General features: G+C 30.7%; 2 protein-coding genes across 4 annotated transcripts; one reads left to right on the plus strand and one right to left on the minus strand.

Moving 5' to 3' along the window:
* Nucleotides 1-7,472: 7,472 nt before the first annotated feature.
* Nucleotides 7,473-11,307, plus strand: LOC108327753 (protein PIN-LIKES 6). 2 transcript variants are annotated; one of them, XM_017561448.2, is made up of 11 exons: nucleotides 7,473-7,709; nucleotides 7,810-8,057; nucleotides 8,136-8,215; nucleotides 8,319-8,443; nucleotides 8,585-8,706; nucleotides 8,857-9,051; nucleotides 9,456-9,530; nucleotides 10,035-10,135; nucleotides 10,364-10,416; nucleotides 10,534-10,722; nucleotides 11,049-11,307. In XM_017561448.2, the coding sequence occupies exons 2-11, from the start codon at nucleotides 7,869-7,871 to the stop codon at nucleotides 11,168-11,170; spliced, it is 1,251 nt and encodes a 416-aa protein (XP_017416937.1). In that variant the 5' UTR covers nucleotides 7,473-7,709; nucleotides 7,810-7,868; the 3' UTR covers nucleotides 11,171-11,307. The 2 variants fall into 2 exon arrangements, with proteins under 2 accessions (XP_017416937.1, XP_017416938.1); XM_017561449.2 differs by having other exon boundaries at nucleotides 7,485-7,709; nucleotides 7,832-8,057.
* Nucleotides 11,308-12,935: 1,628 nt separating this feature from the next.
* Nucleotides 12,936-16,259, minus strand: LOC108326981 (uncharacterized). Of its 2 annotated transcripts, none has more exons than XM_017560624.2 (2): nucleotides 15,942-16,259; nucleotides 12,936-14,998 (listed from the first exon to the last, which is right to left on the minus strand). In XM_017560624.2, the coding sequence occupies exon 2, from the start codon at nucleotides 14,996-14,998 to the stop codon at nucleotides 13,268-13,270; it is 1,731 nt and encodes a 576-aa protein (XP_017416113.1). In that variant the 5' UTR covers nucleotides 15,942-16,259; the 3' UTR covers nucleotides 12,936-13,267. The 2 variants fall into 2 exon arrangements, with proteins under 2 accessions (XP_017416113.1, XP_017416114.1); XM_017560625.2 differs by lacking the exon at nucleotides 15,942-16,259 and adding an exon at nucleotides 15,541-15,895.
* Nucleotides 16,260-16,341: the final 82 nt, after the last annotated feature.

Genomic DNA, 16,341 nt, shown 5'->3' on the forward strand with positions numbered 1-16,341 from the left:
ACTTCATATGTCTCATTCAAAAGTGGAATCTTATCCGTATCATTTTACCAAAACTTGTGGCATTAATTTACTACTGTTTGGAAACAGTTTCAGTATGACACTCTAAATTCTATATTTAAAAAAAAAAAGAGAAACTATGTTAAAAAAAATTCAAGACAATGTGTTCTTAGAGAAACCGTGTTTACATTATTTTAATTTTGAAACATGACATTGTATATTTTAAAAAAAATTAACCACTTTTAATAATAAATATTTTGACTATAAATATTTTTAGTTTATTTCTATTTGTTAAGTTTTTTTTTAAAGTTTATCAGTCAAATTTAGATTAAAATAATGTCAATCCATTGAACTTATATTTGATTTATATTATTTTTCTATAACGAAATCTCTTTGAAGATTAAGCCATTGTTTACTTCTAACATGTTTTATATTTATGCAGATGTAATGACGAGAATCACGCATGTTCGTTTTAATGAATTAATGCGCATTTGAAAATAATATTTTGTGGGATACAAAGGAAAAAGGTTAAGGGATCTTTGGTGTGGAAAGGAGAGAAGATTTATTGTTAATATTAGGTATTTTTACATAAATTTCCTACAACCTTTCTACAATTACAAAAATATTTCCTGTTTTTTTAATGTGTATGGATGTCTAAACAGATATTTGCCCTAGTAGATAGTTAAACAAAGCAAAATTTCACTTTTTCTCTATTTTTTTAATTACAAAAATAAATATTTAATATTTATTTTTATGCTAAGTAAATTGTGTTTTTTGTTACAATAATTAATTTTTTTTCAAAACTACTCATTATAACATTTAAAAAAAAAATCAACTAATCTAAAAATAATTTTATATTATATATAACATTAAAAGTAAGTTGATAATTTTTTTCTTTTTTTATTAAAACATTTTAATTTATCACAGTTAAAAAAAAATTAAAATTTTTATTTTCAAATTCATTCTCTATTCCTTCTAAAACTCTTAAAAAACAACAACAATAAACACTTTGTTGTGAAATTTACTCGTATCTATAGTTGAACAAAGTATACGAACAGGTAATCATTTGATTGAAATAGAATTTGCGAACTTTTAGCGACATGGTTTGTTAGGTTTTGTTCTTCTCGCTGTCACGGTTCTCGTCGCTGTTGTTGCTTCAGATATTGTTTTCCGTGTTTGTCATCCATGGTTGCTACCACTTTTTCTTGCAATTCTAGGTTGTTTGTTTGTCGTCGTTGCCAAACTCACTTTTTCTTCTCTACTTTAATATCACGTTCCATATTCATACTTTATTAATGTACATCTACGTGTTCTTCAATATTGTTATTTATAATTTAAGCTATTTTAAATTTAAGTTTTTTGTATACATATATGTTGACAATTTTTATTAGAATTTAATATTTTGTATATATCTTTGATTTTTTTTAATTTAAGGTGATATTATAAATTTAAATAATTATTATTTATAAGTTAAGTTAATAGTATGGTAGATGGGCTTTGGTATTTTGGATGTTATATAAACTTTGATATATAACTAATAACGTTCAAGAGTAATTCACCAACCTCTTGATGAATGTAAAACTAGGATTAAGGTTGGATAAAAAATTCAAATTGTGAAATCCAATTTATAATTATCTAAATATATATTACTCTAATACTATTTAAAAGGATTTATTCAAATCCAATTCCATATTTTTGGATTACAAATCTAATTCATTTTACTAGATTTGGATTAATAAAGATTAGATAATTTTTAAGGTATTTCTATGTTGAGTTGGTATGGATAAAGGGTGAGTCAATTCAACTTTGGTATAAGGTCAAACAAGTCGATTTTGGTAAAACTCGTGTTGAGACGACCTAGGTCAAAGGTTGAGTTGTGTCAGTCTAACCACTAGTTAAGCCAAGCTAGTTTAGGGCAAAGTCGAGTTGAGTCAATTTAATTCCAGATCAAGTTAGGTTAGGTTTAGCCAATGTCAAGTTGAGTTAGTTTGGGCTCATGTCAAGCCAAGTAAACCAAACCTAAGTCAAGTTGGTCGATTCGGAGCTTATGTTGAATTGAGATGACCTGGGCCCAAATCTAATAAAATCAACTTGAGTTCGTCTCGATACGATCCAATGTGGCTCAAAAGTTTAAACAATTAGGCTTGGACCCAATTCCGATCGAGCTTACCCAAGCCCAATTTGAATCGAGTCAATGAAACCCAAATCAAGTTCGGTCGGCTTAGGCCAAAGTTGAGTCAAGTTGGCTCGAGCAAAAGTCAAGTCAAGTTGGCTCGAGCCAAGGTCGAGTTGAGTTGATCTTGGCACAATTCGAGTCGAGTCAGTCCAAGTCGAAGTTGAGTTAGTCCATGCTTATGTCGAGTTGAGTTGGTCAAACCCTAATCCGATTTGAGTAACCCAAATTCAGGTTAAGTTGAGTTGATCAAAACCTAGATCGAGTCGAGTCATCTAAACCTAAATTAAACCAAGTCGATCTTGGCTTAGATGGAATTGAATTCTCCCAAGCTAAAATCAAGGCAAGTTCACTTAATGTTAGGTTAGGAAAAGTCTATTGAATCCCAATTAAGTTAAGTCAATCATAATCCAAGTGAAGTCGAGCTAACTTTACTTGAAATTAAGTCAAGTTAGTCATAACTTAGAATTGACCAAGTCAGTTCAAATCTAGGTCTAGTCAAGTCGTTTCAATCTCAAGTCAAAGTGTGTTAATCAACCTAAGTTGAGGCAACTCAATCAAACCTAGGTCGAACTTAGTCTACTTAGGTTCATGTCAAATTTATATGAGATCAAGAAGGATCGAACAAGTCAAGTCAAGTTGGATTTGTGTTCAGATTAGATTGATTCAAATCAAATTTAATCAAATTAACAAAGTTAATTTAATCTAATTTAAATTGAATTTTAAAAAATATAAATGAAGTTAATTTTATTAAAAGGAATTTAAATTACAAATCTAATCTATTTTATTATATTTAGATTAGTTTTAAAAATATAATCCATAATTATATTTTATTAGAATTAATTATCTAATTAGAATTGTTTTTTAATACAGATCCCGAATCTTTAGCTTCAATTAAGTTTAACTTCAATTAAGTGAAGAGCTTAAAGTCCATCATTAATGAAAGTCTATTTTTTGGTTAATTTTTTTTTCAGTTCAAGTTAATTAATATTAATCAACGACAAAGGTTCGTCTTAAAAGTCGTAAACTTCACTTTTTATTTCTCCATTTTTCAGGTTCTTTTTTTAGTCCCTTGAGTTATGTTTGTTCAAAGAAAACAAAAATGTAGAGAAAATTGACAAGAAAATGAAGGTTTAATTATTTATTTGGTTTTCATTTTGAAATGAAAGTTCTAAAGTGATTTTCTATTTTTTTTTATGTTTTTATTTTTTAAAATATAATATAATTTGGTTATTTTATTATTATTGTACTTTTAAGTTAAAGATGTATCTCGAATTAGTTGGTGATTTTCTTTTTATTTTATTTATTTATTTTAATTAAAAAATGTCATATGTCAAGTTATGTCGTACCACATGATAATGGTGGTATGATATGATAATAATAATTTTTCGTGTTAATATTATTGTCTTAATTTGAATTTAATCTTTATATTTATTATTTTGATTTAATTTTGTTCTAATTTTTTTAAAAGAAAACAATTTTATTACTTTTCAAATTGAGATAAAATTTATTTTTTATATAAATATTATACTAATATTTTTATTAATTTTTATTTTTTTTACCAATACTAAATTTATTTAAATTTATAATTTGCATTGAACTTTGTTTTTTTTTTAATTTTAAATTGTATTGATATTTTATTGCAAGATATTTTAATATTATTTTTTATTTGAATGTATATTTCAAACAATTGTATATAAATTTTTTAAAAAACTACTAATACAACATTTAATAATTTCTATACAAATATTAGAGTTGATTTAGAAAACATTCTAAAAATATTTAATTAAAATGTAAATTTTAATAAAAATATTAATATATGATTTATATGAATATAATTTGGTTGTCAGGTTTGAACTGTGCGTTTGTGAGTATTGATTTGGAGTTTAATAGTGTTTAACTGTATGACAAAAAAATTAGGGTTGTTGCTTTCACATTTGTTCCAAAGGTACTATGCTAGTTAATGGTGTACTATGGGACACTTTATATATAATGAGACCCTCAAATATACTGATGGAGAAATAAGTAGACAAGTTTGTGACCATATTGGTAGAGTTATTTTAAGATATTAGAGAAATTTAAAGAAATGAGTCATAATGTTGTGACGGAATTATGATATAATTTTGATACTGCTTTTGTATCAGAGAAAAAGTTGTAATGATAACATGACAAGGCCAATATTAAGAGAAGAAATGGTGAGGTGCACATGTTAAACATGTATACATAAATCTAAAGCAGAAGAGAATTCTTTAATATACGCATCAAGTATGAATATTATATTATATATATTTATGTTACTCATAAAAAAATAAAAATAAAAATTTAATTCATATCAAGTAAATTTAGTTAAAACTATAATTTAACTCATATTTTATAAGATTAAGTTTAATTAAAATTTAATTTAATTTAATTTATATTTTATATATTTTTAATTTTATTTAGATTTTATTTTAAAAATTTATAAAATATTTTTTTAAATAGAATGGATATTTTACATGTTTTAAAAAATTTGTCATTATATTTTAAAGGATAATGATACTTTAACAATATTTTTTTTACAACATTTTATATCATTTAAGTGTTATTCTGTGATTGGTCTAAAATTACTTCACAATCAATAATAACAATCATAAACACCAACATTGACCAATCACAGAATGACACGTAGATAGTGTTAACCAAACAAATTAACTTTTTTTTTATTACAAGCGAGGTAGTAGATAGACTATGCTTATAACTTATTATTATTCTTAAATATAAATTGATTTAACATGTGACAATTTTTTAATTAAAAATAAAATAAAAATTACTTGTAAATCACACATTATGTTGTTAGTATATGGAAATAACCAAATTATATTTTATTTTTAAAATAAGGATCTATTTGAAAAAAAAATTAGAACCAATTTAAATCTTTTAGACAAAACATAATTGTACCGAAAACAAACATGGTACCATATTTTTTGTTCTTTTGCAAAATGACAAAAATGATTTCCTTTTAATTAGATTTACATATTTTCTGCTTTCTACTCAAATGAGAAAGAAAAGTGACATTTAAAAAAAAAAAAACTAGCTTCATAATTAATAAATGTAAAAATAACTTTATAATTAAATAATTTATTTAATTTTAACTCATTAATATTTTGAAAATAATAATATTTTATAATTTTTACGTCGGTTTCTCTTCCAACCATCAAATATTTACTTTATTTATCCCACTTTCCTTTTCTTTCGTTTTCTTTTATCTCCATCTCATCCATTACCCGAAGCATATGCTAACCCTCTAAAGAAGCAAAAGATTGTGATAAAATTGCTTCATCATTCTAAATAAAAGTTCTTTTAGACGTTATTCTTTAATAGAATTTTCAAGATTTTTTTTTCTTCATTAAAGTGTTTTCAAGATTTCTTCACCGTATTTTTTCTAATCTATCATTTTCATCTTTATTTCTAAATCAGATTTCAATATTCTTTTAACAAAACTATTATCTTTTTATATATTCGTTAGAATATAACAATCTTGAATTATAACGTTTTAATAACTTTCCTCAAACCAAAGCGAATTTAAAAGTTTGTCTACAACAATTTTTTAAAACATCTAATTCTCTCTATCAATCTTTTTCACCTTTACTTTTTAACTGAAGTTTAATATTTTAAAATAAAAAACAAGTAGTTAAAAACTAATTTCGTATCATAATATAATATAACTTGATAGATAGAGATACGACCAACAACTTAGTTATCTTTAATATTATATTTAAGATATTATTGGATTATATATATATATATAAACTAACAAAGTCAATAAGCGCATAAGATTAACCTCACATGAGAGAAAAGACTTACACATTGTTTACAACTTAGATTAATACATCAAGAAATTATGAATCACACCTTAGTAAAGAGCTAAATTAAAAACAAATAGATTTCTTAAGAACAAAACTATTTGTTATAAATTTTAATTATAAAATATTTATACTTATCATATGCATTAAGAGATACTAACACACTAGTATTAACTTTCTTCTAATATCATATTATAGATCCGTTACAAGTAAGTTAAAAGAATTTATGAGTAGTTTCTTTTAATGATATAGAAAACTTACGTAGTAAGTTATAAATTTCTGAGTAGTTTCTTTTAAAGATATAGAAAATTTTAATACGTGAGTGGATAATTTTTTTTATTATATATAGAAAATTTTGATTTATTTTAAAAATGTTTTATAAGGAATAAAAACTTTAAACTAATTAACTTTTTTCTTTCATACGGATAAAGTATTTCTATTGTCAATCAACACAACATATTGTTGTAATATTAAACATATTTAACAATTAAAAATACTATTTAATAATATTTTTTAGTTTATGTTAGTTAAGATTATTTGTGGATTAAATTTTATAAGAATTTTTTAGTTAACATTAATAAGAGTTTTTCTGAATTGGTATCGGTTAAAGTTACCTTTAATCAATATAAGCCATTATTGTTTCAGTTCGTATGAATCAAAATAAATTTTTTTATGTGATAGGATTTCTTTTGTTAATTTTCAATTAATATCAATAAAAAGAATTTTCAAACTGAAATTAATATCATCTAAATTATAAATTTCAACATGATATCATGCTAACAAATATTTATAATTTCTATACACATTTATAAAGTCAATGATTATTTCAAAATTAATAATGTACAATTATATATCTTTTGAATTCTCTTGTTGTAAAATTGACGTTAATGTAGAGCGACATGTGGAGTTCCCTGCTTTTCAGATTCTCCTAAACTCTAAATCAATCCCATTAAAATTCAACCACATTGCGTGTAGAACCACAATATATTTATTCCTCTTTCTTAGACCATAAAAATGTTATATTTTAACACTAAAATATAAGAAAATAAATTATTTTTTGCAGATTCTTAAAAAATATTTCTCCAAAATTAAAAAGAGTAAATTTTTTTTCTTTGGTTTTAATTTTTGTAAATTTTCATATTCAAAATTATATTTTATATAGTGTATTTCCCTTTTTTTCTTTTATTAACTTAAAAACTTTTTCTTAATTATTTTTATTTGATTCATCTAATATTTTGTTAATTTTGTGAATAAGTTTTTTTTTTAATTTTAATATTAATAGGGATCACACGTCGTTGAATACAACCGGCGAACATATAACATGGATGTTTTTTCTTTTCTCCAATTTAATTTACTTTTCAGTCTTTTAATATGGAATCTATTTTATTATTTAAAAAAATATGAAACTATATTCTAAAAAGAATCCGAGACAACAGCAGATTTTATTTTATTTATTGTCTTCTGTTTCTTAAAAAAATTGATTTCACTTGAGATTTGATTTTGAGTGTGTTCATATGTGGGCGAGAGAGAAAGAGAGAGAGAGAGAGAACAAAAACTGAAAGTGAAAGAATCATATTCATATTCACGTGTTGTAGCTGGACACATACACCACTGAACCCCATACCATGAAATTTTTTGTTTGAACCAGGGTCAGCCCATGACCAAGATCTTCGACACTTCTTCACGAATTGCATGTGGTAAACTTAAAGATTTTGAAAGTTTCTTTTTTTATGTTTTTTTTTGTTATTGAATTTTGTTGGTATATTGCATTTGTAAATGTTATATTTTTCAATCCAGGGCTTTTTTCTTGTTTATCCAGAACCGCTTCAGATTGAATTTGCTGGTGAAAAGTAGCTATGGCAGCGGTGGAGAGGATTTTGTTGGCCCTGCAGAATGAGGGTGCAGGAGGAGAATCTCTGTTGGGGTCAATAAGAATTGCTGTGATGCCCATAGTTAAAGTGTTCACCATGTGTGCTTTGGGACTCCTTATGGCTTCCAAGTATGTTGACATTCTGCATGCTTCTGGAAGAAAGCTTTTGAATGGGGTATGTATGTGTATGTGTGTGTGTGTAATATGTGATGCGACCTCAAATTCTCACACACCCTCTTCTTGGTTCTTGCAGCTGGTGTTTACACTGTTGCTACCTTGCTTGATATTCTCCCAATTGGGACAAGCTGTGACCTTGCAGAAGATGCTTGATTGGTAAGCTTTGATAACTAGTGCTGAAATTCCAAAACTTTTATTTTCCCTTTTCTATTATTTTTCACACACACACCTCAAATCATTAATCTTGAACAATATGCAGGTGGTTTATTCCTATGAATGTTGTTCTGGGTTCCGCAGCAGGCTCACTCATTGGTTTTATTGTTGCCACCATCATCCGTCCTCCGTACCCTTTCTTCAAGTTTACAATTGTACAAATTGGAATTGGTAAGCCAATCCTGAGCGGACCTTTTTCAAATCTTGAGTCTTGGACCGGGTCATGGACACCTTCATCTTTAGTGAAGGAGTTGTTTTGAATCCATCTGTTTTTGCTTTTTCTCGAATCCTAACATTGCTTTTATTACTCAGGGAATATTGGGAATGTTCCACTTGTTCTGCTTGCTGCTTTATGTCGAGACCCATCCAATCCCTTTGGTGACTCAGAAAAGTGTACCAAAGATGGAACTGCCTATATATCATTTGGCCAGTGGGTAGGTTCTCAAAGTCTCGCTGACTACTGTTGATATCTTGTTTATTCACCTACAGTTGATTTACTTCTTAGTCATTTTTTCATTATGTTCAATATTGTTCTAGATATAAACCTAGTACTAATTGGGAGGTATTGTTCTCATTTGTCCTAGGTTGGTGCTATCATCCTATATACATATGTATTTAATATGTTGGCACCTCCTCCAGAAGGCACATTTGATATTGATAATGAAAGTCTTCCCTTAAAGAGCACCCCTATGGGTGATACTACACCTGAACAAGTTCCGTTGCTCACTAGGGAAGAGGGGGTCTGTACAACATCTCAAAATACATCAAAGAAGTGGGAGGTGAGTTTTACTTCTTCTTCTTCTTCTTCTTCTTTTCTGAGAGGAGAATAGTTTCTGTGTTTTAAGGTGATATCCATTTAGATACTGATGATATAATTTTCACAAGTATATTTACATATAATCTAAGTCTGCATTTCCCCCTTCTCTTTACACTTTTGTTATGACACTTGACTATTGTGCCATGCAATGATGACATTTGTACCATTCTGTACTCTAGTATACATGACTAATTTTGTGTAAAAATTAGTGTTTATATTGTTTCATGGTATTTTCTTCATTATGTTCTGGGATTTTTCTGGACATGCATTTTTGATTTGAAAATTTCTTTCTTATATCTTTCAGGCTCGACTTTTAAAATTTCACTATTTGGCCTGTATGAGGTTAACATTTGTTTGTTGGTGCAGATTAAAAACTTATTGCCGTATCTATATGAGAAGTTAAAGCTTAAGCAAATTCTTCAACCCCCTATCATTGCATCAGTAAGCTTTTTTTAATTGACCTTATCATATTTGGTTTATCTTTTTTCATTTTATATTCTGGATTCTCCTTATTAGAAAGTCTCATATTGCCTCACTCAAATCTTTGGGTGTAACTTATATATTGGTTGGGCCACTTTTCTTAATGTCAATTGGTTTTGAGTTGAAATCTGACACTCCTCAACTCCTCTTTGTTTTGAGTCAACATGTATATGGAGGTTGTAGCTTACTTTGTTGTCCTGATAGGGTTATGTAACTTACCTATGATGTATTTTCTGCAAAATCTGATACATTAATTACAGAAACACATCTTTACACTAAATCTTGATTTCCTGAAGGTTTTGCCTGCTTTCATAATAATCAAATTTGCAGAGTAAATACTTCACACTTCACTTGTTAAAGTAGATGTTTGTGAACTAGTTTACTGGTATTGTGGTAAATAAGCCAGCGTCATGTTGGCATACTAATGGAATTGATTTTGATTGAAGTATTGCATATGTTTTGCAGATCCTTGCCATGGTACTTGGGGCAGTCCCATTTTTCAAGAAACTGATCTTTACACCTGATGCTCCACTGTTCTTCTTCACCGACAGCTGCATGATTCTTGGGTATGTCTATAGAAGAGGACATTCTGTCTTCCTCCATCTTTTTTCTCTCAACAAAATACTGTAAACATTTTTCAACCTTAATTATAATAAGTCAAATCCAATGAACTTCAAAAATGTGTTGTGGGACTAAAGTCTAAGTATCTTTATTATTTCCGAGATAGAAGTTATTTAGGAATCCTTAAGATGCTATTACAGCAAACACATTCTAATAGTTCCTTTGGTGATCAGGGAGGCCATGATTCCTTGCATTCTGTTGGCTCTAGGAGGCAACCTTATTGATGGTAAACTTATGTCCTAATGTTCTCATTATATTAATAACTGTCGCTTTACATGTTTGTAAGAGTCAAATGACCTTTTTGATTGAAGCATCTAAATGAACCATTTTGTCTTGGCTGCAGGACCTGGAAGTTCAAGACTTGGTTTTCGAACAACTGCTGCTATTATTTTTGCCCGGTTACTTTTAGTGCCTCCTGTTGGAATTGGGATTGTCATGTTGGCTGACAAGTTTGGTTTTCTTCCCCCTGACGATAAGATGTTTCGATTTGTCTTGCTCCTTCAGCATTCCATGCCAACATCTGTCCTTGCAGGTATACCACACAAATCTCCCCTAACCCTTTATGGTAGAGACTTATCTATAAAATCTTATAGGAGTTAAAAGTACAAACTTTTATACATGTTCGATAACTAGCACATACATAACTAGCACAACAGAGGTTCTTATCGGGTTGCCAGAATGGAAAGCTCATAAGTAGTTACTGCTTTGGCTTTTTAGCTGCTCCAACGAATTTTGTCCTTTGTAAACAAGATTGTTGATATAAACTAGTTAACAAATAGCAAAAAAATGTTAAGTTGGTTTTTTACGGACAAGTATTCTTTCTGTTGATTTTTACACTCATATTTTCCTTGCTCACAGGTGCTGTTGCTAATTTAAGAGGATGTGGAAGGGATGCAGCAGCTGTACTGTTTTGGGTTCATATATTTGCTATAATCTCTATGGCAGGATGGATTATTCTATTTCTATACATACTTTTCTGAGACTGTAGAGAGCCCTCATGGCTTTACATGATTTTGTATTTTAGTCCTATTCATTTAGTTCATGTGATGTTTATATTAGTGGAGAAACGTTAACATATATATTATATAATGATCAAAATGAACATGGTTGCTGTCTACTGATTGTTGTACGCATATTAGGGAGGTATAGCTGATAAGAGCTGGAAAACACTTCAAAGTTTGATCATTTGTTTTAAACCGTTGGTCTATTAACAATTCCAAAATGGTCTGGAGAACCCATTCTGCAGCATTGCACAAGAATGTTTTTGACTTTTTTCAATGCATTATTATAATGATAGAGACGAATCATCAATAATTATCTTCACATGCTATATGCCTGAACAGAGGGCACACCGTACCCAACATTATCTCTCAATTTGTTTTCCAGTTGCTAAATCACAGGAAGGACAAACTTTGTTGTTGCATCAAAAGAGAATTGTTTTTTGTCATAACTGGTCGTAGTAAACTCTTTCCATTTGTAGATGGATAACTTGTACACATAAAGCGGTATCTAGATTAGAAGAGCTATGGTAACAGTCTTTGATGCAGAACAATTTTTCAATACTTTATTACACAGTTAATTTTCAATTTCAGAAACTATTGACACTCTAGCAGACCGTATTTACCTTCTCTAACTGGTAGTTGTGCTTGTTCACACACAGTATGGTCCACCGATGAACAATAATTATGATGTCATTGTTCGTGAGTAGCATGACTTCATGAGGTTGCTCAGAAGAAATTTGTCTATGTAATTTTTAAGAGAAAACTAATAGAAAAAAAAAATCTAATCAGTTTTTCTTTTTGTAAATAAAATTAGCTTATGTATAGTTGCAGAAACTAAAAAGGAATAACTTTTATAAATCGACTTATACACAAATTACTTAGTTTATCGAAAAACTGATTTTTTTTCTTGAAAATACTTGTGAAAAAGCTTTTCTAAACTTATCATGGGTTAATTAACTCAGTGCATCATTTAAGGATTTGACTTTACTCAATTAGACAAAGGAAACTTCCTTCTACTTTTAATTTATAGGAAAATGAAAATGTTTGTGAAAACACATCTAAAATATATTAAGAATTTATTATGACAACTAGTGAAAACATGGACGTTGTTGCATCGCATTTTTTATAAAAATTGACGCAATAATTTGAATTATTATTAAATATTATAATAAATAAATAAATTTCTTAAAACATATTTTAATTGATTTTCTCTATTTGTTTGATATATTAAATGTGGAGCAAATGTTATGCTAAGGATTAATCTTGATAAAAAAGTATACAATGACATGATTCCTACTATACTAAGTTACTTGGTTAATTGTTCATGTACCGTCATTTATTTAATTTAATAAATAAATCTAAACTTAAAATTAGGCTTGATTATTTAGATGATCAGACCAAAAGGTTTAAAACTGGACCACAAGGGTTCGATAAGTCGACTTAATTTGTGTATACTTAGAAACATTAATCCTTGATCATGTTTTCCGAAAAAAATGTAGATTATGTTTTTGTTATTGAAATTCTAAACGAAAGTTCAATCTGTAGCTGAAGCGCGAGAAATCTTTAAGAAAGAGGGTGTTAGCCTCAGCCATGGCAGAAAGTACGTAACAAATGTGTAAATCGGACGCAACAAAAGCAATGCTGCAGTATTGTAATCTAAACGAGCCACGCAAAATTCAATTTACAGGGAGTTGTGTTTATTAGTTATGGAGCTGATAAAACCTGCCACATGTGGACTCAGTAGTTGGGAAAGTTTGCAATGAATAGGATTATAATAATAGTAGCGATAATGGTGCTTTCCAAGCTAAGAAATTTCAGTCAATTGAATGACTGATATAAGTCCAACACACTGAATCATCAACGAAAGGTCACCAAATATTCAGACATTGGGTCATTGAAGCACAAACAAGGAAAGAAAGGAAACAAGAGTGTCAGAAAACAGATAAGGTATTACAAACTAAAATCTGTACATGTCTTCTTGAATTGGTGAGGAGACATGGCACGCCATGAGTCAGTTAAAAATTTCATCCCAAGTGGCCATCTGGAGGCATTATTCATAAACAATTCAAGAAATACTTAAAATGGGCACCACCATCTTCTGCTTCTACTATCCCTCTGGTTTGGAGATGCATAAGCATGTTGATTTTGCCTGGATAAGTAATGACTGCCCAGATGTCTATTTCCCTCAATTTCAGAGTTATTGCCTAACCACAATACAAGAACAATGCCCACTAAACTAACAATTGGAGCTGCAGCAAGAAAAAGCCATCTTCCTCTACCACTTCTTCTTGTAGAAGAAATTGCTGTAGAACCTGAGCTAACATCTTGACTACTACCATTCTCTTCATTCAACTCATCTCCATCAGAAACATCAGAGGAACTATCATCTATTACATCCATTTGCTGCCTCTCATGGATCACATTTCTACCATCAATGTTCTGCTTTCCTTCTTCATAATCCTTATCATCGGTTGGAAGCTCATAACGACAAAGAGGGCATGAATTCCGTGCACTCAACCATGGCAAAATGCAATCAATGTGATAAAGGTGAGAACAAGGAAGTTGATTTACTTCAGTGCCAGGTGCCAGGACATCCTTGCAAATGGCACAAACTAGTTCATCATGCTTCTCATGTTCTTTGCCAATGACTACACGTGGCAGATTTTTCGTGAAAGACACGGCCGCGGGAGGTGCTCCTCGTCTTGAGTTGTCATTCTCAGCAAGATGCTCAAGTAGATCTTCGAAACGTCTAGCATCAAGATAATCCCCAAAGTTTGCTCCATGAGGTAAATCAACATCCTCAAAAGCTTGCCAAGTATCCCTGATTATATGGCTAAACATTCCCTCAGATTCAGTAGAATTAAACCTCTGTTCCCAATTGTTGCGATCTGCGCTCTCACTTGGACTTGAGGTGAAAAAAATTTGAAGGCGGGCTGTGGCTTCAGCTTCCTCAGCCTCAGCTAATTCCCATTCCCTATCCTCCTCCTCTTCATCATAATCATCATCATTTTCTTCTTCTTCTTCTTCTTCTTCTTCTTCTTCTTCCTCCTCCTCCACCTCCCCATCTGCATCCTCTTCTTCATCATCTTCATCTGAAATCCATTGGCCATGGCCAGCATGCATTGGATCAATGTCAGTGTCACTATCGAACTCATCTCCCTCATCTCCCTCATCTGGTAAATTAAAGAGTCCAGTGCCTACAAAACTATGAGTATCCATAGAAATATCTGAGTCGCCTCCATAAGCAGAGAAAGACTCTATCTCATCATCATGGGGAACCCTGTACCGTCTAAAACTCACACTTGATTCATTTTCACCATAAAGAGAAGTCCAATTATCAAAACCATCACTGTCAGTGTCAGACAGAACATGCCTCCACCTTCTAGACCCACTTGGGGTAGTGTGTGTACTAACATATTGCATTGACCAAGCAGGGGTGTCACCATCCACAAGTTGATCATCCTCTCCAGAGGTAAGTGATTCATATTGTCTCACCATACTATGCACATGAGGGATCTGCTGTGAGAAACTATTATCCACGGATTCAGAACTGTTGCGCCTGAATCTTCCTCTAAGCCTCCTTCGTGAACTTTGGGTAAATGTATGATTCCCAAAGTCTTCAAGTAACAAAAATTTACAATCGCCGCACACACCATGGCTAGCAAGATCGCTTGCCATCTTATTATCATGTGATAGGGCCTTATCACAAAGGGAACACACTGCAACGTGAACAGAATCAGTATCCCCATGGGCCTGTGAACCAGATTGAGACGATGCAAATGACATGTTCCCAGAATTCGCAGCCATCTGAAACCCCATAAAAATCCAGATTAAAAAAGACAATAATATATAAGCAAACAGGCAATAAAGCAAGCTAGAAAATGTCAATAACAAGGCATCTAAATTAAGCACTAGCAAGACACGATAATTATTAATTTATTAGCAATACCTAGAATTAGGACCAATCTGCATCTAAGAAAGACAAAACCCAACAGACCAACGAGCCCTCTAAGTTCATCAAATCACGCAAGTTAAGCTCAAAAGGAAGACACTCAGAAGCAGAGCCTCAATCAAGTATCAAATGTGATTGTAGGCACGTGGAATTGCTTGTAGTATGGGGGAGCATTTCAGCTCCCCAGACACTGGTCTGCGCAGAACAAACATGATTTTGGAAAACATTGACGTGTCCGGTTACAATGCTTCAAAATCAACTTTGTTCTCGTATAACTACAACTGGAAAAAATATATGTAACAACTTATGTGCTAAGCCGAAAATTTAATACTATAAACTTACTTTCAAAATAAGAGTACTCAATCAGGCAATCAAAATCACTTCACTTCAAACTCACCTTCACCGAAAATGAAGATCACACAAAATCACTTATTACCGCTCTCGCAATCAGTGGCAGCACGATGCTAACCAGTTCAAATTTAGGTCTATCTCATAATATTTCTAACTCTAAATGCACATAAGTGGTGGAAATGGGACAGCGCGTGATTTAAGGAAAAAGGTAAAGCACAATACGAAACATTACGATAAATAAGCAATTAAAAAACATAATGATAAAATATTATTATCATAAAGTGTAATAATCGCAACTAAACCACTACAATTACGAAATACCCAGAAGACGCAAATTGTCGATAAGAGCGAGAGCAATGTGGAGGAAGTGAAAAGGAAGAACTTTTGACGGTATTATACAGCATACATATTGCGAGTTAAAATGATGCAAAGTGAGAGAAAAATGACCTGAGAGAGAGTACGAGGTTAGCGCGAGCAGAGAGAGGGATCAGCGAAGGAACTTCAAAAGGGATTCGAAAGATTGGAGTGAAAAAGTTGTAGGATTTCGATTTGGGAAGAAGAATGAATCATGAAAAACGAAACCTTTTTCTTTCTTTCTATCAAATCCTCAGCCGGCGACTCCGTTTGCCTCGTCAACACGCCCCAAACCACACGACACGACGCCGTTTCTCTAGCGTTTCTGGTAAATAACCTTTTTAACGGTGTTAGCATTTCTATTGCATTTAGTTCTGTAAATATAATTACTTATTGTTATTTCTGTTTCTCTCACGCGTGAAATTGCACACGCTAAGAGTAGTTTACACTAAGGTCCCAAATAATAGATTATTTTAAGGTCTCGATTATCTTA

This window comes from Vigna angularis, chromosome 2 (genome assembly GCF_016808095.1).
Source record: "Vigna angularis cultivar LongXiaoDou No.4 chromosome 2, ASM1680809v1, whole genome shotgun sequence".
Taxonomy (NCBI): domain Eukaryota; kingdom Viridiplantae; phylum Streptophyta; class Magnoliopsida; order Fabales; family Fabaceae; genus Vigna; species Vigna angularis.

Coding starts and splice junctions, on each gene's coding strand:
- LOC108327753 (XM_017561448.2), top strand. CDS start 7,869: ATGGCAGCGGTGGAGAGGATTTTGTTGGCCCTGCAGAATGAGGGTGCA. Junction 9,052..9,455: donor ATACATCAAAGAAGTGGGAG/GTGAGTTTTACT, acceptor TTGTTGGTGCAG/ATTAAAAACTTATTGCCGTA. Junction 10,136..10,363: donor GACAGCTGCATGATTCTTGG/GTATGTCTATAG, acceptor TTTGGTGATCAG/GGAGGCCATGATTCCTTGCA.
- LOC108326981 (XM_017560624.2), bottom strand. CDS start 14,998: ATGGCTGCGAATTCTGGGAACATGTCATTTGCATCGTCTCAATCTGGT.